This window comes from Hemibagrus wyckioides, linkage group LG01 (genome assembly GCF_019097595.1).
Source record: "Hemibagrus wyckioides isolate EC202008001 linkage group LG01, SWU_Hwy_1.0, whole genome shotgun sequence".
NCBI classification, from domain to species: Eukaryota; Metazoa; Chordata; class Actinopteri; order Siluriformes; family Bagridae; genus Hemibagrus; species Hemibagrus wyckioides.
The window spans coordinates 4,122,605-4,144,320 of record NC_080710.1 but is presented as its reverse complement, the minus strand read 5'-3'; the positions used below and the strand labels follow the sequence as shown (position 1 = coordinate 4,144,320).

Sequence of the window (21,716 nt, the reverse complement as noted above, 5' to 3'; positions counted from 1 at the left end):
TGTTGCTAATGCCGGTCTACTGTCAAAGTCAAAGAAGCTTTATTGTCACTTCAACCATATATAGCTGATACAGTACACAGTGAAGTGAAACAACGTTCTTCCTAGACCAAAGGTGCTACACACAACAAAGACAAAGTACAGTGACACAGACAAACATAGAGCTAAACATAGATAAAACTAAACTATACTTAAGGTGCAAGAAAAACTAGACATACAACAGAAGTGCACAGGATGACAAGACAGTGCAGGCAAACAACATATAGACCGACTCTGTGCAAAAGAATAGTGTAGACAGTGAGTGCAGATATTAAAGTTAACATGTAAACAGGATCGATGTAAAGTGTAATGTAAAGTGTCACATGCGTGCAAACAATGTGTGTCTGTGTCCAGCACAGTATAGATCTCTGTTGAGATACCTGATTGCCTGAGGGAAGAAGCTATCCAACAATCTGGTTGTGCGAGTCCGAATGCTTCGGTACCTCTTTCCAGATGGGAGGAGGGTGAATAGTGTGTGTGAGGGGTGTGTGGGATCATCCACAATGCTGTTAGCTTTGAGGATGCAGCGTGTGGTGTAAATGTCTGTGATAGAGGGAAGAGAGACTCCGATGATCTTCTCAGCTGTCCTCACTGTCCACTGAAGGGTCTTGCAATCCGGGACGGTGCAGTTCCCAAACCAGGCAGTGATGCAGCTGCTCAGGATGCTCTCGATGGTCCCTCTGTAGAAGGTGGTCAGGGTGGGAGGTGGGAGATGAGCCTTCCTCAGCCTTCACAGGAAGTAGAGGTGCTGCTGGGCTTTTCTGGTGATGGAGCTGATGTTGAGTGACCAGGTGAGGTTCTCCGTCAGGTGAACACCACGGAATTTGGTGCTCTTGACGATCTCCATGATGGACCCATGGATGTTCAGTGGAGAATGGTCACTCTGTGCTCTCCTGAAGTCAACAACCATCTCTTTAGTTTTCTCTACGTTCAGAAACAGGTTGTTGGCTTCACACCAGGCTGTTAGATGTTGCACCTCCTCTCTGTATGCTGACTCGTCGTTCTTGCTGATGAGACCCACCACAGTCGTGTCATCGGTGAACTTGGTTGATGTGGTTGGATCTGTGCATTGCTGCACAGTCATGAGTCAGCAGAGTGAACAGCAGTGGACTGAGCACACAGCCCTGAGGAGCTCCAGTGTTCAGTGTGGTGGTGCTGGAGATACTGTTCCCGATCCGGACTGACTGAGCTCTTCCAGTCAGGAAATCCAGGATCCAATTGCAGTGGGAGGTGTTGATGCCTAGCAGACTCAGCTTCTCGATCAGCTGCTGAGGAATAATCATATTGAATGCTGAACTGAAGTTAATGAACAGCATTCGTAGGTAAGTGTCTTTATTGTCCAGGTGTGTGAGGGCCAGATAGAGGGTTGTGGTGATGGCATCGTCTGTGGAGCGATTTGGACGATACGCAAACTGCATGGGGTCGAGTGAAGGTGGCAGCAGGTTCTTGATGTGCCTCATGATGAGCCTCTCGAAGCACTTCATGATGATGGGTGTGAGTTCAACGGGACGGTAGTCATTGAGACAGGACACTGGAGACTTCTATGGCACGGGGATGATGGTGGTTGACTTTTACCTCACAGTAGTCTTTTGGAAAAGCAAAAACATCACCATATCAACGATTACAAGCATCTTTATTTCATTATTTATTTCAATATTCTGTATGTTGGTACTATAGTAAAAACCAAAAGGAAAATGAATTCATGTACACATTTTGTTTCTTCTCAAAAAGTTTCGAGAAAAAAGCTAAAGGTAAGGTTTTGAGGTAAAAACAAGTTCCATATATATATATATATATATATATATATATATATATATATATATATATATATATAATTTACCACAGATATCGAGCACGAGACGAATTAAGCTGCTAAATTAAAAAAAAAAAATCCATCTGTGTTTGAACTACATATCCCATAATTGTAGTCCTCTGAGGAACAGCCAATCAGCAGTCTGGAAGCAGTCACGTGTCTTGCAGCCTACTAGGTCAAACGGGCACGAGAGTGCATTTGAGGAAGTGTGTTGATTGAGAGTGTAGTAACGATGTAGTAAATTATTAAATATATTTATATCAGATTTATATTTTTAGAGGCTGGTCAGAGTGAGGTGAGTGCGTAAAAGAAGAAGACAGAGCAGTTTTTGGTAAGTATTTTCTTTTTGGAGTAGCAGGCTGTAGCTTAGCCTGTTAGCGCTACATTATATGGTAGAGCCGTCAGAGGTCTTGGGCTGAATCCCAAACGGCGTTCAGCTCCTTACACGAGTTCACTCAGTAGGGTGTATAAAAGCTACAGTTCCAGTATGTAGGTATATGTGAGTTAAGCCTCGACGTTGGTGACAGATTCAGTATTAACACCGCAGAGGCGAAACCTTCTTCATAATGAAATATCTCCGTTTAATTGACAACCGCAGTGTTTTTGCTCGCGCGCGCTCGAGGGTATGTGAATGAACCCTGCAGCTAAAAAGTTACAACATAAACTCTGTTTAATTATAACTACCTTTAATCACTTATAAACAAAACTCACCACTGTGTAAAGTCACGATGTGTAGAGTCTTTACACTGCGCTTTTACCTGTCTGTCTGCCTGTCTGTCTGTCTGCCTGCCTGCCTGCCTGTCTGTCTGTCTGTCTGCCTGCCTGTCTGTCTGCCTGTCTGTCTGCCTGTCTGTCTGTCTGTCTGTCTGTCTGCCTGTCTGTCTGCCTGCCTGTCTGTCTGTCTGCCTGTCTGTCTGTCTGCCTGCCTGCCTGCCTGTCTGCCTGTCTGCCTGCCTGTCTGTCTGCCTGTCTGTCTGCCTGTCTGCCTGTCTGTCTGCCTGTCTGTCTGCCTGTCTGTCTGTCTGCCTGTCTGTCTGTCTGCCTGCCTGTCTGTCTGTCTGCCTGTCTGTCTGCTTCTCTGTCTTACTGTCCATCTCACCAGCTGTCTGTCTGCTTCTCTGTCTTACTGTCCATCTCACCAGCTGTCTGTCTGTTTCTCAGTCTGTTTGTCTAACCAACTGTCTGTCATACTGTCCATCTCACCAGCTGTCTGTCTGTTTCTGTCTTACTGTCTATCTTACCAGCTGTCTGTCTGCTTCTCAGTCTGTCTGTCTAACCAACCATCTGTCATACTGTCCATCTCGCCAGCTTTTTGTCTGTCACTCAATCTTACTGTCCATCTCACCAGCTGTCTGTCTGCTTCTCTGTCTTTCTGTCCATCTCACCAGCTGTCTGTGTGTCACTCTGTCTTACTGTCCATCTCACCAGCTGTCTGTCCGCTTCTCTGTCTTACTGTCCATCTCACCAGCTGTCTGTCTGCTTCTCTGTCTTTCTGTCCATCTCACCAGCTGTCTGTGTGTCACTCTGTCTTTCTGTCCATCTCACCAGCTGTCTGTGTGTCACTCTGTCTTTCTGTCCATCTCACCAGCTGTCCGTGTGTCACTCTGTCTTTCTGTCCATCTCACCAGCTGTCCGTGTGTCACTCTGTCTTTCTGTCCATCTCACCAGCTGTCCGTGTGTCACTCTGTCTTTCTGTCCATCTCACCAGCTGTCCGTGTGTCACTCTGTCTTTCTGTCCATCTCACCAGCTGTCTGTGTGTCACTCTGTCTTTCTGTCCATCTCACCAGCTGTCCGTGTGTCACTCTGTCTTTCTGTCCATCTCACCAGCTGTCTCTGTGTCACTCTGTCTTTCTGTCCATCTCACCAGCTGTCTGTCTGCTTCTCAGTCTGTTTGTCTAATCAACTGTCTGTCATACTGTCCATCTCACCAGCTGTCTGTCTGTTTCTGTCTTACTGTCCATCTCACCAGCTGTCTGTCTGTTTCTGTCTTACTGTCCATCTCACCAGCTGTCTGTCTGTTTCTGTCTTACTGTTCATCTCACCAGCTGTCTGTCTGTTTCTGTCTTACTGTCCATCTCACCAGCTGTCTGTCTGTTTCTGTCTTACTGTTCATCTCACCAGCTGTCTGTCTGTTTCTCTGTGTTTCTGTCCATCTCACCAGCTCTCTGTCTGTTTCTGTCTCACTGTTCATCTCACCAGCTGTCTGTCTGTTTGTCTGTGTTTCTGTCCATCTCACCAGCTCTCTGTCTGTTTCTGTCTTACTGTCCATCTCACCAGCTGTCTGTCTGTTTCTCTGTGTTTCTGTCCATCTCACCAGCTGTCTGTCTGTTTCTGTCTTACTGTCCATCTCACCAGCTCTCTGTCTGTTTCTGTCTTACTGTCCATCTCACCAGCTGTCTGTCTGTTTCTCTGTGTTTCTGTCCATCTCACCAGCTGTCTGTCTGTTTCTCTGTCTTACTGTCCATTTAACCAGCTGTCTGTCTTACTGGCAGTTTGTCTGTTTGTTTATCTGACCAACTGTTTTCCTTACCTGTCTGTCCTTTTAGTCCGTCTAACCAGTTGTGTTATATATTGTAGATTACCTGGAGTGGGAGAGTACACCTGTGCATAATGTCCTTGTTCAGCACAGGGGTGCTGGTCCTCACCTCCCCTCTCCACACCCTCCCTCTCCGCTTCGCTCCTGTCCTTAAATCCGCCGCTAAGCTGGTGGAGCGCACCCTGTATGTTCATCTCCACCCAGGCCTCAACCTAGGGACAGGTGGTGCGCCTCGTCCAGTCTTCATTCCCCCGTCCGCGGATCTCCCGGGCCTCATATCACGCCTGTACAGTAATGCAGCAGACGTCTGTGCTCACCTGGACGTCCGGCTGCTTCTTGCTAACATCTGTGCACAGCAGGACTCGAGCCTCGACCCTTTCCCCTCTCCTCAGACACTTTCTCAATCTCCAGAGGTTGTCATGACAGATTTCCCCATAAAGGACCCGGGGCAGACGTCTCTGGTGGCTCGGTGCCTGCAGGTTTACGCCAGAAGCTGCTACGTGTGCTCTCCCAGCGTTTCCTCCGTCGTCTTGTGGCCACAGCTGAAGGAAGCGATGGAAGAGCAGGAGGATAACTGGAAGAAAAACGATACGCAGCCTTTAGAGACATTCAGAGACGTGGTAGTGGGCGGAACCTTCGATCGTTTGCACAGCGCACACCGGACCCTGTTGAATACTTGCTGCTTGATGGCGAACAGGCGTTTTCTGATAGGAGTGTGCGACCAGGAGCTGCTTAAAAGTAAGTAAACCCCTCTCGTGTGGTGCTGTGGTCACTGTTACCACTCTGAAGTTGCTCCTTATGTCCAGGTAAGGTGTTAAAGGAGCTGATCGAACCGTACAACAGGCGTGTAGAGAAGCTCCACGAGTTCCTGAACGACGTCAAACCATCCCTGCGGTACGAAATCGTCCCCCTGTCCGACCCCTTTGGCCCATCCGTCAGCGATGCTGAGCTGCAGTGCATCGTGGTTAGCGAGGAGACGAGGCGGGGCGGCGAGGCCGTCAACAGGAAACGAGTAGAAAATGTAAGCTCCATTTTCTAATGGCACTTTGAACAGATCTGTAATAATGAATCTGCAATAATTATGAAATCATTAAGGATTTACAGACATTCCTCATCACGTGTGCTTGTTTGACGTTTAGCTCTTGTGGCCTTTCTTAGGAATTGCACATCTGATTTTTCTATTTGTTCTTGCCGTACAGGGGCTAGCAGAGCTGGTGCTGTATGAAATTTCTTTGATTAAAGACGCACATCATGCAGACATCGAGGAGGAGAAGATCAGCTCATCGAGCCTGCGCACTCGCCTGCTGGGCACGCTCCTCGTCCCTCCTACGGTGATATACACACACAAATATACTATACTGCTAGTCATCTGTTCACCTTTCTCTATGGAAGTAACTAACGATACATCCTGCTGTCTCGCCGCCTCAGCCTCGCCCCGCTCTCTCCCAGGTCCCGTACGTGATCGGCCTGACGGGAGGCAGCGGAAGTGGGAAGAGCTCCATCGCTCTGAAACTGGAAGGACTTGGAGCCGCACGGATCGATGCGGATCAGCTCGGCCACGAAACCTACCAACCTGGCACGGCTGCCTATCACAGGATAGTGCAGGAGTTTGGCACAGGTAAGGACAGGGGAAAGGGGGCGGGGCTATGAGACTGAGCAGGTGGAAAGGAATCTCACAAGCTTTCAGCAGTCTGGGATTTATTTTTACTAAATCATGCACATGTTTTTGTGTCTTTCTTTTTCAGATATCGTGAAGGAGGATGAGACCATTGATAGGCGTGCCCTGGGGAGGAAGGTGTTCGGAAATAAGGTAATGCAGTGAAGCGAGAATATTTTACTGAATATTTTGTAATAATAATAATAATATATGCATAAAGACATGTTGCTGGTCCCCATGAAATAACAGCTACAGCAATGAACAAGTCATTGGAAATATCAAGAAATACAGTGTGTGTGTGTGTGTGTGTGTGTGTGTGTGTGTGTGTTTAAAGGAACGGTTAAAAGCCCTAACTGATATAGTGTGGCCTGAGATTGCACTTCTTGTGAAAGAAAGAGTCCAGCAAGCTAAAGAAGATGGTAAGCTTTTCTCTCTCTCTCTGTCTCTCTCCCCTCATCTCTTTTCATTTCTCAGATGTTTTAATTTAGATTAATTTAGATCTCAGGACTGTTTAATTCTTAGTGAGTCAAATGAGGAGACAAATGTAACGTTTCTGATCTGCTGAGGTAATCTATAATTGCAGTGTTTAGGAGGTGAATGCTAAATGTAACTAAGTGTAATTCCCTCTGTACACAGGGAAGCGAGTGTGTGTGCTGGATGCTGCAGTTCTGTTGCAGGCAGGATGGACAGAAATGGTTCATGAGGTCTGGGTGGCCATTATCCCTGAGGAAGAGGTGATGTCATCTTTAGTGCACTTCTCACCTTTGCCTGAGAAGAAAATCCATCCATGCATGTAGCCGTCTGTCTAATACATACCCCCCCCCCTTTCAGGCCATGCGGCGTATCGTGCAGCGGGATGGGGTGAGTCAGGAGGATGCACTGAGGAGATTACAGAGTCAGTGGTCTAATGTCCAGCTGGTGGAGCAAGCCAACGTGGTCCTGTGTACACTGTGGGAGCCGGATGTCACTCAGAGACAGGTACACGTCCACTCACTCACTTAAACCATCCCTCACTTACTCAATCCGTCACTCACTCCATCACTATGTTGTTATAAAATGTTTTTTTTTTTAAATTCATATGAAAATGCCAAAGCATTGTTCACAATGCAATTAAAACCATAATGCTATACATGATTATGCTGTTTGTAAACATACTGTATTACAGAATTGTGTGTGTGTGAATATATCTACAGCTAGAAAAAGCCTGGAATTTACTTCAAGTCCGGATACAGCAGAAAACAGAAGAAGCTGAATTTCAACCCTGAGATGATCGTTTTCTACACACACACTTCACTGGTTAACGCTTCAGACTTTGAATAGAGTTTTTCTTAGCCAAGTGTTTATGATCAAGTTGCTTGCGCTAGAGTCAATGCTTTGCACAAATCAACTCAGTGGTCTGATTTTTTTTTTCCCCCACAAGTGGCTCTTAAAGACTTACCCCGTTAAGAGAGGAATTTCTTGACCTTTAACGCAATTTTATGGATGTGTTATTTTTACTTAGTCACCCCAATGCCACACGGCTGATGACTTATGTCTTATTTCTAGTAATTGTTTCTTTAGCATTTGACTGATTTTCACTACATTGTACCAAACACTTTTTGGAAACACTTTTGAACGGTTTCATAAAACAGCAGAATAAATCAAGTTGTGAAAACATTACAGTCTGAATCACATCCTTCAACATGTGGGCTAATAAAACACACTACTGCGGTTTTTGAACACGATACACAGCGTCCAGCTTGTAGCCCGAGAGCTGAATCTTTCTGCTGTTCCTCATCTGAAGAGTGAGAGTCTGGGAGATGTTTCCGTCATGACAAAGAGCCAGAAGTTCCACATCAGGGATCGAGAGTAAAAAAAAATTCATGAGGCGAATTCAATTCTTTATTAAATAAAAATCTTTACACTGTCATGAGTTTATATAAAATACAGCTTCACGTGTGTACATACATTTACGGACCACTTTAACAGATCAGGAACACCTTTAACACCTAGGAGCTGCTGATCTTCTAGGACTTTCATATACAACAGAATAATGTGGAAAAACAAACCCCTGAGCAAGTAGAAACACCTTTTTGGTAAGAGGTGACAGGAAGGCTACTGTAACCCAAGTGATCACTCTTTACAACCACAGTGAGCAGAAAAGCATGTCAAGGTCTATAGACGGACGTTCTGCAGCAGGTAGTCAGCTAATTAAATCAAGCGGTCAGTGCATATTGTGAACACTTCACTAGATAGAAGTTTAAAGAACAGTTAATAATGCCAAATGCAAAAGATAGATGTGCCCTAAAATGAGAATAGTGATAAAAATATTAAGAAGAAGAAGAAAGGATCTCTCTTGCTCGGTGAGTCGTGCGACAAAGTGCCTCTGTGGTCAGGTGTCCCTCAATCATGACCCGCTGAGATCAAGTTCAAGTCGCTCACTCGAATGCTCTACACAACTGTTCCCGCTTGTTTTTTTTTTATTTCTTAAAAGCTCCACTCCTCTAGTTGGCCACAGTGAGCCTCGCCGAACACAGTGCCTGGCCCAGGTGGTTAGAGGCTCGGATCTTGTACATCCCAGAATCCCTGGGCTGCACCCGAGTGAGGGTGAGCGTACACAACCCGTCCTCTTTGTACTCCATTTGGACTCGCTCCGTCTCCTCCAGAGGTTTGTCGCCCAGCAGCCACACCACTTCCGGGTCGGGATAACCTGCAGAAAACGGAAAAAATAAGCTTGTCTAAAACTGTAACTATGTCACATACTCCAGAACGATTCTGTCCAATCAGAATAATAAACACTGCTACACCAATCAGACATAACATTCTGACCAGTGACCGGTGAAGTGAATAAGACTGATGATCTCATCATGGCACCTGTTAGTGGGTGGGATATATTAGGCAGCAGGTGAACATTTTGTCCTCAAAGGTGATGTTAGAAGCAGGAAAAATGGACGAGCATAAGGATTTGAGCTTCGAGTTTGACGAAGGGACAAATTGTGATGGACAGACCACTGGATCAGAGCATCTCCAAAACTGCAGCTCTTGTGGTGTGTTCCCGGTCTGCAGTGGTCAGTATCTATCAAAAGTGGTCCAAGGAAGGAACAGTGGTGAACCGGAGACAGGGTCATGGGCGGTCGAGGCTCATTGATATACGTGGGGAGAGAAGGCTGGACCATGTGATCCGATCCAACAGACGAGCTACTGTTGGTGAAATTGCTGAAGAAGTTAATGCTGGTTCTGATAGAAAGGGGTCAGAATACACAGTGCAGGACGGGTCAGGGCTGTTTTGGCAGCACCAACACAATATTAGGCAGGTGGTCATAATGTTATGCCTGTAGGTTTGAGTTGTTACCTTCTACGATACAGGCCATATGTACAGTAGCGCCGCAGGGCTCTGTAAGGTCATGAAGGGCTTGTGGGAAATTCGGCTCACACCTCAGCTTCTCCTCCAGAGCTCTAACAGCCTCTGCAGCTTCCTTCCCCAGAGCAGTGTCTGTAAAAGATTGTACAGTGTTAGTGTTCATCACAAACTGGTACGATCATTTTTTTTATCATAAACCCGTATGTGTGTTAGTTACCGTTGATGTGTCCGGAAGGAGAATCCGAGCCGTCCGATCTGTTGGAGAGGTGTGCCATCCTCTTCAGCGCCAGCACGGCTTTACCGGTTTTCTACAATTTAATTGTATTAATGAGACATCAGCATTGTGCGACAAATCCAAGTATCGAATGTAAAATTCTGATGTCAACCAGGTGTCTAGGTTGTCCGATTTCAGGGAGATCGGATTCACACACACACACACACACACACACACACACACACACACACACACCTGCCATCTTTGCCTGGCCAGGAAACGCCGCATCTTGTCTTTGTTCAGGGTTTTTGTGACTCTCCCAGTGGACGCGTCCATCCACAGATGAGCCAAAGACTGCTCACATGACATCCGCTCCCTGTGTGTGTGGGAAAGGGAAAAATGATCATTACATCAAGACAAAAGGGAGTAAGTGTTATGGCACGGCAGTGACGCAGAATGTGGTGCTCAGTGAACCTTTTCTCCTTCTTCAGCAGCTTGCAGATGAAGTCCTTGGCCTCGTCAGTGATGTCTTCGAACTCGGGGTTGAACTCCCAGGTCGCGGCGGTGACGAGAGCGAGAGTCTCCACATCTGTGCTTCCTTGAAACGGCGACTCTCCGCTCAGTCTGTACGAGAAATATAATCAGATTAAACACAAAGCCACATGCAACACAAACCACGAGCCAGCGCTCTGGTACATACAGGATGTAGCAGATCACCCCGATGCTCCACATGTCGGTCGCCAGATCCACCGTCTCGTAGCTCACCACCTCCGGAGCCACAAACTCGGGCGTGCCGTGCATCACCTTAAGAGGCTTTCCAGGTTCTGTGGGAAACGATAAAAAAAAATAAAATAAAATAAAAAAAACCATTATCATCCAGTCAGAGCAAAGTATGAAATGATTATGCATTAACCCAGATTTCATGTTGGAAATGAGGTGCAATTATTTGAAATGATTCAGCATATGATGCAAAAAAAATCGATAATTTAAAAAAATATATATATATATTTCAAGGAAATGTCTAGGAAATATTGTAATGCAATACGTTTAAAGTCAGCATTTAAAAAAAAAAAACATTTAAGATTAAAATATTAATATCTAAAAAGCTAAATATTATATCAAGCAACAACATAAAATATATAATATTTAAAAATATTAAAATATATTTATATAAAATTATAAAATAAACATAATAACAACAAGTATAGTTGAGTATATTGAACTGCATGAACTGAATAAGCCACTAAATTTAAAACCAGAATTTATAGTGAATTTATTTCATTTCTAACTCTAAATTTAGATTAAAGTGTTTAGTTAAACTGAACCTAAAATCTATACAGATTATATATATACTATAAAGCACTTTTTTTTGCATCTTTAAGCTTTACACATGCTGAAAGAAAGAAAGAAAGAAAGACTACTATTTAACACTAGATAATGTTGATATGTTCAAATAAACTAACTTCTCATTTATCTTTAACTAGTAAAGAACATTAAACCACATTAAATGTCAAATAACAGCGTTAGACAACAACACTAAACAACGAAACAAGAAGGTAAACAATTATACAACAGTATTATAGAACATTCTAGAGTTAAAAAACGTTACGTTACAAAAACGTTTAAACAAAAGTTAAATTTTATTTTTTTAACCATACAATCTGAGTGCGTTATTCCGTTTATAATAACGTTTTTGTCAGCGAGTATGAGCTACGCTTGATTAATGAGCGCTACAGCATGCATTTTATCAATTTATAGTCAAATTTAATGTTGTGGAACGTCTGAGAGACAACTTTCACATCAACAGTCGTTCTCTCTCTCGCTCTCCCCTTATCTCTTTCCCTCCCCCTCTCCCCTCTCTCTCTCTCCCCACCCCCATATCTCTCTCTCTCCCCACCCCCATATCTCTCTCTCTCCCCACCCCCATATCTCTCTCTTTCTCAACTCAGCATGTAATTTTACCAAGAGACTGAGAAGCATAATCTCTCCTCTGCCCTCAAGACTTTCCTGTACTTGGAACAGTTGCAGAGCACCGTGACTGTTATAAGAGCTTAACTTACATCTCCTAACAACAACAACAGCAGCTTACATTTTTAAAATCCTGTTTATTATTAGTCCTGGATTATATAGAGAGCCTCCTGTTGTTACTATAGAAACAATAAAGTAATAGAATGAGTGTATTGATATGAACCTATCCTTCAGGTTACAGCCAGTAACCAATTTGACCAATCAGATTGGAGAATAAAGCTATAATGTGGAGTAAATCGCATTTACAACAATAAACAGTGTTAAACATCAACAATATTGAATTTTTATTTCCAACTGATTCAATTTCCTGACAGGTGTTTATTCACAAGCTTGTTTAAATCATTGTTTCTATCCGCACAGATCACTCACCGAGTTTTCTGGCCAGGCCGAAGTCGATGATCTTTATGAGCGTCCCTGTGGCATTAAGGCACACTATGTTCTCAGGTTTCAGGTCGAGGTGAACGATGTTCTTGCGGTGAAGATACAGGACACCCTCCAGGATCTGCCGCATGTACTGCATGCTGGTGGGCTCTGTGTGTTCGAAATTATCATCCACGATACGCTCAAACAGCTCACCACCGGCAATGCTGGAACATGAATATGACAGTTATATAAAAGGAGCAGTGGTGTTACGAGTACAGTCGAGAAGGTGAAAGAGACTAAAGTGCCGCTGCATCGAGGCAATACTTACTACTCCATAATCAAGACGATTTCTGAGCGGGTGTCGAACGCTCCCAGGCACTGCACCAGCTTCGGATGGAACAGCTCCTTCATCAGCTTGATCTCATCTCTAGCTGCTTCTTTGTCCTTGGACACGACCGCACGGTAGAACTTTCCAGCACACACGCAACCCGTCTCCTTATGGGTCAGCCGGAACACCTGGCCAAACTTCCCTCTGTGGAAAAAACAATTCAGACTGCATCATATATATCTATAGACCTAAATGTATCTTTATGGCACAATTTACATGTCGGGCCGTTAGAACATACTCACACTCCCAATTTTTCATGGATGTTGTAACAATCTTTGACCTTGTGCACCGTGTCAATAACGACTTCGACTTGTGGGAGCGGCTCCTCCTGTGGGTCCGCTGAGAAATGAGCTTTTTTGATTATAGGAATTTTTTGGTCGTCTATGGATGCATGGCTAAAAGCATTTCTAGGATTGATGATCTACCCCAGGGGTGTCAAACTTTATCTGCAAAGGTCCGGTGAAATCAGAGTAGAAGCAACACCTGAGTCAACTGAAAGCCAAGATCAGTTGATTAAACAGATGGAATCAGGTGTGGCTCCTGCTTGATTGGAATGAAAACACCCACACTGGCCCTTTGCGGATAAGGTTTGACCCACTGATCTACACCTTCAACACAGATTGGCATTGCACGCCGTAGCTAGTGCGTACCTGCTGTATCCATCTTGATGCAGTCCGACTCTTCGCTGGGGTCGCTGACCCCCATTGCATTGCAGGCTCGTACACGGAAGCGATACTCGCCCTGTGAGTCAAGGCCTGAGCAGACCTGGTACGTTGTGTCCTTACAGTGGGAAGTGAGGACACTCCAGTCTCCAGATTCAGCTGGACCGAAACTTTTCATCTCTACTACGTAATCTGTGATTTGTGAACCGCCGTCGTAACTCGGTCCGTTCCAGGACAGAACTAAAGTACTGGGAGTCAGCTGGGACACGTATGGACACGAAGCGGGGCGTTCCGGTCGATCTGAGGAAAAGATTTTAAATTTTTAAAAAGTAATCAACAGCTTGACCATTGCTAATGAGAGTGGGGCTAATTCTCGCACCGTTAATGCTGAGAACAATTGTATGTTGACCGAGGCCTCGTCGAGTTTGGACAAAAATAGTGTAGTTTCCCACGTCCAAAGGAAGAACTCCTGAGATAGTCAAGACACTGCCACTGTTGCTGCTCTCTATGCAAGTGCGATCTCCAACCACCACAGCCTGTCAGGAAATCACATATCACACTTTTTATCATTTTATCATAGTTGCATTTAATGTTGTGGAACCTCTTGCACATGGTTAGATTCTTACACAGAACCTGCTTGAGTGCCTTAAAAGAGACTTTCTAAGATGATTGGCAGCAGGAATTGACCTGCAACCTACAGACTCAAGGATGCTTCTCTCATTTCGATCTGCAACATTTAAACAAGACAACAAAACCTTGAATCCAGACCTTTTTCCTGTTGTGGATCCAGCAGGATGCTGTAGGCCCTGAGCAGTGGAAGGAGCAGGAAAGTCGCGCCGTCTCTCCAACACGAACCTGCACCTTCTCCACACAGTCCACAAACTCAACCACAGGACCTAGAAGTATGAGAGAGAGATAGAGAGAGAGAGAGAGAGAAAAAGAGAGAGAGAGATGAGCGGATGTAGGAAATCATTTCATATCAAATCATTGGATCTTGACCACACCCTGATGCCGCTACACTGGGAGATAGAAATGATGATTAGGACACTGTTTAGGATTTATAAATGACCCTTTACTACAAAAACACCCAAACTTGTATCATATATTCACATTTAAAAATCTAAAATAGATACATTTGAGGTTTCAAGCTGAAGTGACCTGTCTTTTGACAAGGCAGGGCCACAAACCAAAAGTGTCAGTACCTCAGTAGCTCATTACTTGTTTCAATTACACCAAAGTTTCTCAAAAGTAACATCTGAGGTTCTTATTAGGGGAAATATTGCATAAGGAACCGGGGTGGTGACAGTCTACTGAATACCTTCTTGCATGTGCCAGATCTTTCAACAAATGCACTGCCTGACGTAGCATTTGATAAAAATACCATTGTTGTCATGTCCATTATTCATTGGAACCTTCTTGGCAGTCACCACTGGTAGGTTATCTATTGTTCCTAAAACTACAGATATACAGGATATAGTACATCCACTGGAAGGACCACATTCCAGGTGGAATGAGTTGTGAGTTGATATGAGATGGCAAAAAGGTCTATTTCCAGGGGCAGACAGAGGGTATACTTCATCTTGACAAGTCTTGTAGTCCTCCCTTTCTGACCAAAGAGATGATATTGGGCAGATTAGGCTCAACAGATTAGGATCTGATCAGAAGGTCACTGCCAAGCTGCCACTGTTGGGCCCTTGAGCAAGCTCCTTGGGGAGGTTTCTGTGCTCATGTGCATCATGGCTCACCCTGCACTCTGTAACCAACTTGCTGGGATATGTGAAGAAAAAATTTTCAAGATGTTGTAATAAATCGTCTTGGAGTTCATCATCACCTTTGGAGAAAAGGTTACCTTGTAATCTGACTATTCATTGATAGCACCAAGGAGTACATGAAAAACAGGAACCAGGGCAAGTACTTGAATCAACCACCAAGCTAAATGGTAACTTTATGGCTTTCTTGAAGGCATATGAGACGACAAGAAGGATTTAGGCAGTTCCCATTGCCCTTGGCTGTTAAGAGGTCTGAAACAAAACCACAAATTTGGATTCCATTTGGACCAACCTCATGTCTGGTCATTCTAAAACACAATTACTGTTTTCTACGAGTTCTACATCACAGTTCTGGTAATTTCCCAAATTGAATGATCCTTGAAACCAGTTGCCCCAAATTATCAACATTCAGACTTCAGCTGGGTTGCCAGGGTTGTGGTCCTCATGGCAAAATGGGCTAGATTTGGAAGAAAGATTTGGGTGGAAAGCACACATCTCAAGGTGTTTTTTTTTTTTAGATGGATGTACAGAAGTGTTATAGGTACAGATATTTAAAAAAGAAGAAGAAGAAGAAGAAGAAGAGAGGGAGAGGATAATTGTTATACTAAGGAAATTTTGAACATGTACCCTAGTGAACACAACACGTTAGTAATCTCTCTGAGACCTGGCAACGATGAGCTTCAAGGCAGAAACAAATGACAAACCACATAACTGAGAGCAAGCAGCTCTGTTAACCACAGCAGCTGAGAAGTCAGAAGACCATGTGACGGAAACATCAACTGTCATTAGTGTGAATATAAAACTTCTCCTGCCAACTCACACCACTGCCTTAAAACCTCAGAACACTGAACCACATCTACACAATCGCATATGACCACTGTGATCCGAAATCAGACTTACTGACCTACACTTATTTTTCTCTGACCCACAGGCTTACAGGCTGACAGTTAAAGCTTCACATTGCACATGGTTTCATTTATTGTGGTAGTAGGAGAAAACCAAACAGACAAACCCAGTTAGGCCTTAGTACACAGCTAATACTACATACAAGCTAGCAAGTGATTGTTAGCAAGATGAAAAAACATGGCTGTATTTATCGCTGACTAGTTAGCTAGCTGAAATAAACTGAATGAATGAATGGAGACTGGTGAGAAAACATAAGAAAGCCAGAATGATGGATCCTGCTAATCACCTAACTGCTTAACAACCAAGTTTATTAATTAAAGCTGTTTTCAGACTTCAACCATGTTGTTACTATAAACACCATTGTGATCTACAACAGCATTAGCTAAATAGCCAAAAAAAAAAATTTAGCTAGGCTATGATAAACAAAGAAACATGGCATAGATTAATCAAAAACTACTGACCTGTTCCACTGCCAGCTCTTCTCTTGGGATTGATGGCTAAAACAACAAACCAAACAGGTTAAAAAGACAATCCAGGTACATATGGAAAATCCAGGTACCTATGGGTCATGTGACCTCCAGGGAGGAGCAGTTGATGGCTAATGATACCCATTGGGTTGTGTCTCAATCAGCTTCCTAGTTCAGCAGTCAGGGAGTTCAGGGAGTCGGCCATTCTAAGTACACTGGAACGTTTGCTTACTAAAAACAGCCAACTTCTCAATAATTTAAGAATTTATTATTACTCACACTAACATATAGTATTTTTAACTTCATTTGATTTTCTACACAGGGTTTGTTTATATGTTTAAGTGTTTAATAACTTCTTTAAAAAAATCTAGCTAGCATATGATCCCAGCATGTGATCAAGCTAACACATTTATATGACTTATGAAACTTAAATATTTTATATGTTTAGGTTTTTACAGTGACTGATGAGGAAATCTGGAAGGTCATTAGAAATTTAGTCATCGGTGTCCTGATGTATAGTGACCCAGGGTCCTTAGGAGCTAGGGAGCTGACTGAGACACAACCTTGAATTTTTTCTAAATTTTCTCTAGCTAGAAACGGAAACTAAGTTATGGTGTGTTTCTTTGCCGTTATAAGACACTGGAATAGTTATACATAAATATATATAGAGATAGAAATAGATAGAAGTCCCTATTTGTACTTGTTATAAATGGATATAGTATATCTTAGGGAGGAACTGATACTATTTTTATTTGTTTATTTGTTATTGCATCGATTTCTTCATGTAAGGAAAGTTTTTGAGTCTTTATTGTAAGTTTTTATTATACAGCTAGCAGTAATGAGAACCGTTTATGGTTACAATACGAAGCCAGCTAGCACCAGTCATTGTATTTGTTAGCGTTTTTCATGGAAAAGTTAGTCTAGATATGGGGTATGCATCACTGATTAGTGAATCATTTCAAAATTATTTGATTGCTTGGTGTAAAATATATTCTTCAGTATTGTTCAGCCCTTATTCTACATTTTACATACGCTGTATCTCCATCATTGAGCATTTTACGGTTTCTTCATGGAGGACTTGGTGCTGAATCTATAATGAACTCAGATGTTGAGCTAATTTATGAGTTGCTCAGGAGCTCCTGGTTAAAGAAAGGATCTGTAGGAACTGTAGAAAGGACATTATTCATAATCGCACTCTCTGGTGTCACCCAAATGAGGATGAGCTTCCTTTTTGAGTCTAGGTTTCTTCCTTTTCCATCTAAGGGAGTTTTTTCTCTGTTTATTGGTTGCATTTATAACAGGTATAGAAGATAATTTGGAATCACTGTATAATCACTTGTCAGTTGAATCATATCCATCAGGATATGATGAATAAAAAAGGCAGAACCTTTGTAGATACACTATATTGCCAAAAGTTATGGGACATCTGCTTTTACATGCACATGAATGTAATATGGAGTTGTCCCGCCCTTTACAGCTATAACAGCTTCAACTCTTCTGGGAAGGCTTTCCACAAGGTTTAGGAGTGTGTTTATAGGACTTTTTGACCATTCCTCTAGAAGCACATTTGTGAGGTCAGACACTGATGTTGGACGAGAAGGCCTGGCTCACAGTCTCCACTCTAATTCATCCCAAAGGCCAGGACAGTCAAGTTCCTCCACACCAAACTCGTGTGTGTAGTCATGTTGGAACAAGAAGGGGTCATCCCCAAACTGTTCCCACAAAGCATGAAATTGTCCCACAGTAGGGTTTCGGACAAGGGGGGAAAAGTTGACAGAACACTGGGTCTTTTGTCCAACATGGACAGCGTATTCATGGTGTCTTGTAGTATTTGATGATTTTGCACAAATAAATTTATTACTATGATTACATGCATATTTATTTCACATATTTATTTTTGTATGACTTTCTCATTCAGAAGTTGATTATTTTCCAATAACAGGACATCCTGAAGTGTTTATTTTTCCATCACATACCACAGCAATTTTTAAATTAAAGATCATTATATTATTTTTATGCATTCCTAGTTATAATGTAAAACATTCTAGAGACTACTATCAGTTATATTATAGCAATCATTCTCTCACCTTCTCCATCACACACTCTCTCTTTCTCACATTCACTCACACACACATTCTCTCTCTCTCTTTGTACTTCGCTAAAATGTGTCTAAAAAGTCTATAAATGAAACACTGTCAGTCATTAGGAGATAAATATGCTCTGAATCTTCTAGTATTAAATCTAGAAGTCACAGCTTCTCAGTGTAATCACACCTGTTCATTCATGGTATGAATGATGTAAGGTTTGTTTTATAAATGAATCATCTCGAACTGACCTTTACACGAGCCCACATCTGTCTTCTCTTCATCTTTCAGTGCTGCCCCGTTCTTATTGCTCCTCGTCTCACATCTTGGAGTTGGAGATGCTGCCGACGGCTTCATCTCCAAGGTAATCGTGGTCATGTAAGTCTTCTTCTCAGCACCTCCATTGCAGTCCATCTTTCACTGCGCACTGAACTTTCTCAGGATGATTAGAGAGCTACTTTACGCACTCCTTCCTGTTGTGTTTCCTGCTGGGGGTTGTTTCATTTTCAGCACAGAGGCGACTACAGTGGTGTCTCAGTGTGTGTGTCTGTGTGTGTGAGAACGTTTCTCTCATGGATCCTTTTATCTTTAAAATGCACCAGAGGAACCAAGCTGGGAGTGTCATCAACTCTGAATATGTGTGTGTGTATGTGTGTATGTGTGTGTGTATGTGTGTGTGTGAGAGAGAGAGAGATTGGGACAAGTTACAGAAGTTTCAGAAACCGATCGATTCAAAACTCATTCATTCATAGTCTAACATTATGCACATATACAGAACTATTATAAATATATTTATATAAAAAATAGAAATATATACGCAGACTCGGATCATGTGACCTCATTAAGCAGCTTTTATCATATTCCCAGAATGTCGAATAGCTGGTTGGACCGCGCTCCCGCTCCTTTCATTGCCCACAATACTTCTGTATCATCCTCCGTACACACTCTTTTGTTGTGTTTGTGTTTGTGTGTGTGTGTGATGCTTTTGTTGCATTTTACTACAGATAAATACATGCAGGACATGATATCAGGCCAAATTATGCTCTAGAAGGGTGTATGTTTAAATCCCTGTAATACACACACACACACACACACACTAATAGACCTTAATGCACAAGAAATAACACACCTGTAACAGATTACACTGTCCATGGCAAAATCTCGACACGGCTCTGATGTGTAATAAAGGGGAAATTTCACACACATGCATGAATGCCCTTAAGCACAAACACAAAATTCCTAGGAAATGGACTCAGGATGTTGGTGGAATTTTTTTAAATGGCTAGTTGTCTGTCCAGCATCCTGTTTTGTTTTTTTTGTTTTTTCTGCAAGATGACCGGACATAAATCATCAGCATGGACATGTGCTAATACAGAACAACAAAACATTTGCGAGCACATGAACCCATGATACAAGCAAAAACATGTATTCAGTTCAGTGTTGTCGAATTTTATTTCATTCCATAACACATGCTTGGATCGTTTTGGGTAATTGCTAACCGAGGAACGATGAACTAATCAGCGAACATAAAATTAAATTAAATAAAAAAAACATAGATTTGTTTATAGGTTGAGTGTTTTCTGTGAGAAATTTTTTATTCAGAAAAGTCAGGAGGTTTTCCACCACATGAAAGTCTTTGGGAGCGGATGACGGAAGTTTGTATACAAAATAATGCAACTTGCTGTGGTGTAGAGGAATAAAACACACTACACTTCTAAGTTGATTAAGAAGAAGATAAAGAACTTATCCTAGCTAGCTAACCTATTTAGCCTTGTACAGATTTTCAGTAGCAGATCGACACCGTTTTGATGAGTCATGAGGGAAATAAATCAACATGGACGAAGAGTTCATACCTCGTTGTTCTTTTGCTAAACTTTCATTGTGCGAATAAATAAAGGGAAGTGTCTTAAGCCATGGTGAGCTTGCTTTTAGTCTGAAATTGCGAAGGCGGACAGGAAGCACTTAACCAAGGTGGAGTTAGTTTGACGTTTCAATACAACGCTATTGTTACACTGGTATTTACACTGAAGATAAACAAACGATCATGTCAGTGTGGTAACGTATTGTATGTGGTACAGACGGTCATCAGGCTCAACACGGCATGACCTCATAGCTTTTGTGATGATACCTCGTGGTATTTCATCAGTTCTCATCAAAAAGGAATACAATTCTGGAAGATTCTATATCACAAACATTGTTCTTCAGTAATATTCAGCTCTGATTCTACATTCTTTCATAACATATGCTGTATTTCCATCATTAAGGCATCTGAAGGCTTCAGCATGGAGGAGTTGGTGTTGAATCTATAATGGACTCAGATGTTGAGCTCATTTATGAGTTGCTCAGGAGCTCCTGGTTGGAGAAAGGATCTGTAGGAACTGTAGAAAGGACATTATTCATAATCGTACTCTCTGGTGTTTATAATCATTTATAATTACACTCTCCAGTGCCATCCTTTTCCATCTAAGGGAGTTTTTCTTCGCCACAGTCGCCTCAGGCTTGCTCAATAGGCATAAATACAAATAAATTGAAATTTAAGTCTAATATTAATCTTGAACTTTTGTCTAATTTTAAAGTGCTATACAAATAAAACTGTGGTAGTCGGCGACTAGTTTTGCCAAAATCAAGGCAAAGCGGAGCGCGTGCACGCGAGTGATAATCACGTAGTATCGGCGATGACCTACAGCCAATGAGAGAGCCAGATACAGGGCAGTGGTCATTTCGGGAAGGAGTTATAGAGTCCTACTGTTTAATAGAGTTTATAGGTTTTTATCTAGAAAAATGTCTTAAATATAGTTATATCAGAATAAATACACTTTACAATTACAGACAAAAATAAAGCAGAAACATTTGCTTGACCAGCCGCATCAACAGCAGCACATTGCAAAATTATTCATTTGTTCAGTTATACAGAATGCACAATCCTTGTTCCAAACACTGACCATTTGGCTCGCTAACTTTTTGTGGAGTAACATTTCCAGTCTCACACGAGAACTCTGACATCACGTGCGATCTTGCACTATTCCCTTATTATTCCTCGCGTTCGTTCAGTTGTGAAATGCACTTCATGGACCAGACTGACTTGTCTGCAATTCTTCCTATTGTGAAGTCATGCAGTGTGAAACTTCCTGTCACCGATCCATCATGCAGTGTGAACACAGCAGAGACAGCTCCCCTAGACAGTCGTGCCGTGTGAAAGCAACGGTTATCTGATGACTTTGAAACTTGTGCAGTGTGAACAGTGTGTGGTTAAGGTGTGGGACTACTGACTGGAAGGTTGTGAGTTCAAACCCCAGGTCCACCAAACTGCCACTGCTGGACTGCTGAGCAAGGCCCCTAAACCCTCAATTACTCAGTTGTGTACAAAAAAAAAAGGAGATAAAAACGTAAGTCGCTCAGCATACGGGTGTTTACCAAGTGGCAAAAATGTAAAACTCAATTAAATTGATATA

At 42.6% G+C, this 21,716-nt stretch overlaps 2 protein-coding genes across 2 annotated transcripts; one reads left to right on the top strand and one right to left on the bottom strand.

Moving 5' to 3' along the window:
- The first annotated feature begins 2,011 nt into the window (after positions 1-2,011).
- coasy (CoA synthase) lies at positions 2,012-7,952 on the top strand. The gene is made up of 10 exons (XM_058397174.1): positions 2,012-2,180; positions 4,428-5,124; positions 5,193-5,407; positions 5,586-5,717; positions 5,815-6,004; positions 6,132-6,196; positions 6,378-6,462; positions 6,680-6,777; positions 6,875-7,021; positions 7,237-7,952. The coding sequence occupies exons 2-10, from the start codon at positions 4,461-4,463 to the stop codon at positions 7,306-7,308; spliced, it is 1,668 nt and encodes a 555-aa protein (XP_058253157.1). The 5' UTR covers positions 2,012-2,180; positions 4,428-4,460; the 3' UTR covers positions 7,309-7,952.
- On the bottom strand, positions 7,914-18,886 carry LOC131357827 (myosin light chain kinase, smooth muscle-like). Its single transcript, XM_058397161.1, has 14 exons — positions 18,516-18,886; positions 16,175-16,210; positions 13,807-13,934; positions 13,418-13,574; positions 13,027-13,338; positions 12,619-12,715; positions 12,317-12,520; positions 11,995-12,212; positions 10,298-10,421; positions 10,072-10,221; positions 9,853-9,973; positions 9,601-9,691; positions 9,375-9,515; positions 7,914-8,732 (listed from the first exon to the last, which is right to left on the bottom strand). The coding sequence occupies exons 1-14, from the start codon at positions 18,676-18,678 to the stop codon at positions 8,527-8,529; spliced, it is 2,148 nt and encodes a 715-aa protein (XP_058253144.1). The 5' UTR covers positions 18,679-18,886; the 3' UTR covers positions 7,914-8,526.
- Between the last annotated feature and the right edge of the window lie 2,830 nt (positions 18,887-21,716).

Bases quoted from the DNA above. Each gene is read 5' to 3' on its own strand.
- coasy (XM_058397174.1), top strand. From the start codon at position 4,461: ATGTCCTTGTTCAGCACAGGGGTGCTGGTCCTCACCTCCCCTCTCCAC. The intron at 5,125-5,192 runs GTAAGTAAACCC...CCTTATGTCCAG, and splicing joins CGACCAGGAGCTGCTTAAAA to GTAAGGTGTTAAAGGAGCTG. The intron at 6,778-6,874 runs GTGATGTCATCT...CCCCCCTTTCAG, and splicing joins CCATTATCCCTGAGGAAGAG to GCCATGCGGCGTATCGTGCA.
- LOC131357827 (XM_058397161.1), bottom strand. From the start codon at position 18,678: ATGGACTGCAATGGAGGTGCTGAGAAGAAGACTTACATGACCACGATT. The intron at 12,716-13,026 runs GTACGCACTAGC...CTCATTTCTCAG, and splicing joins CATCAAGATGGATACAGCAG to CGGACCCACAGGAGGAGCCG. The intron at 9,516-9,600 runs GTAACTAACACA...AATCTTTTACAG, and splicing joins TCCTTCCGGACACATCAACG to ACACTGCTCTGGGGAAGGAA.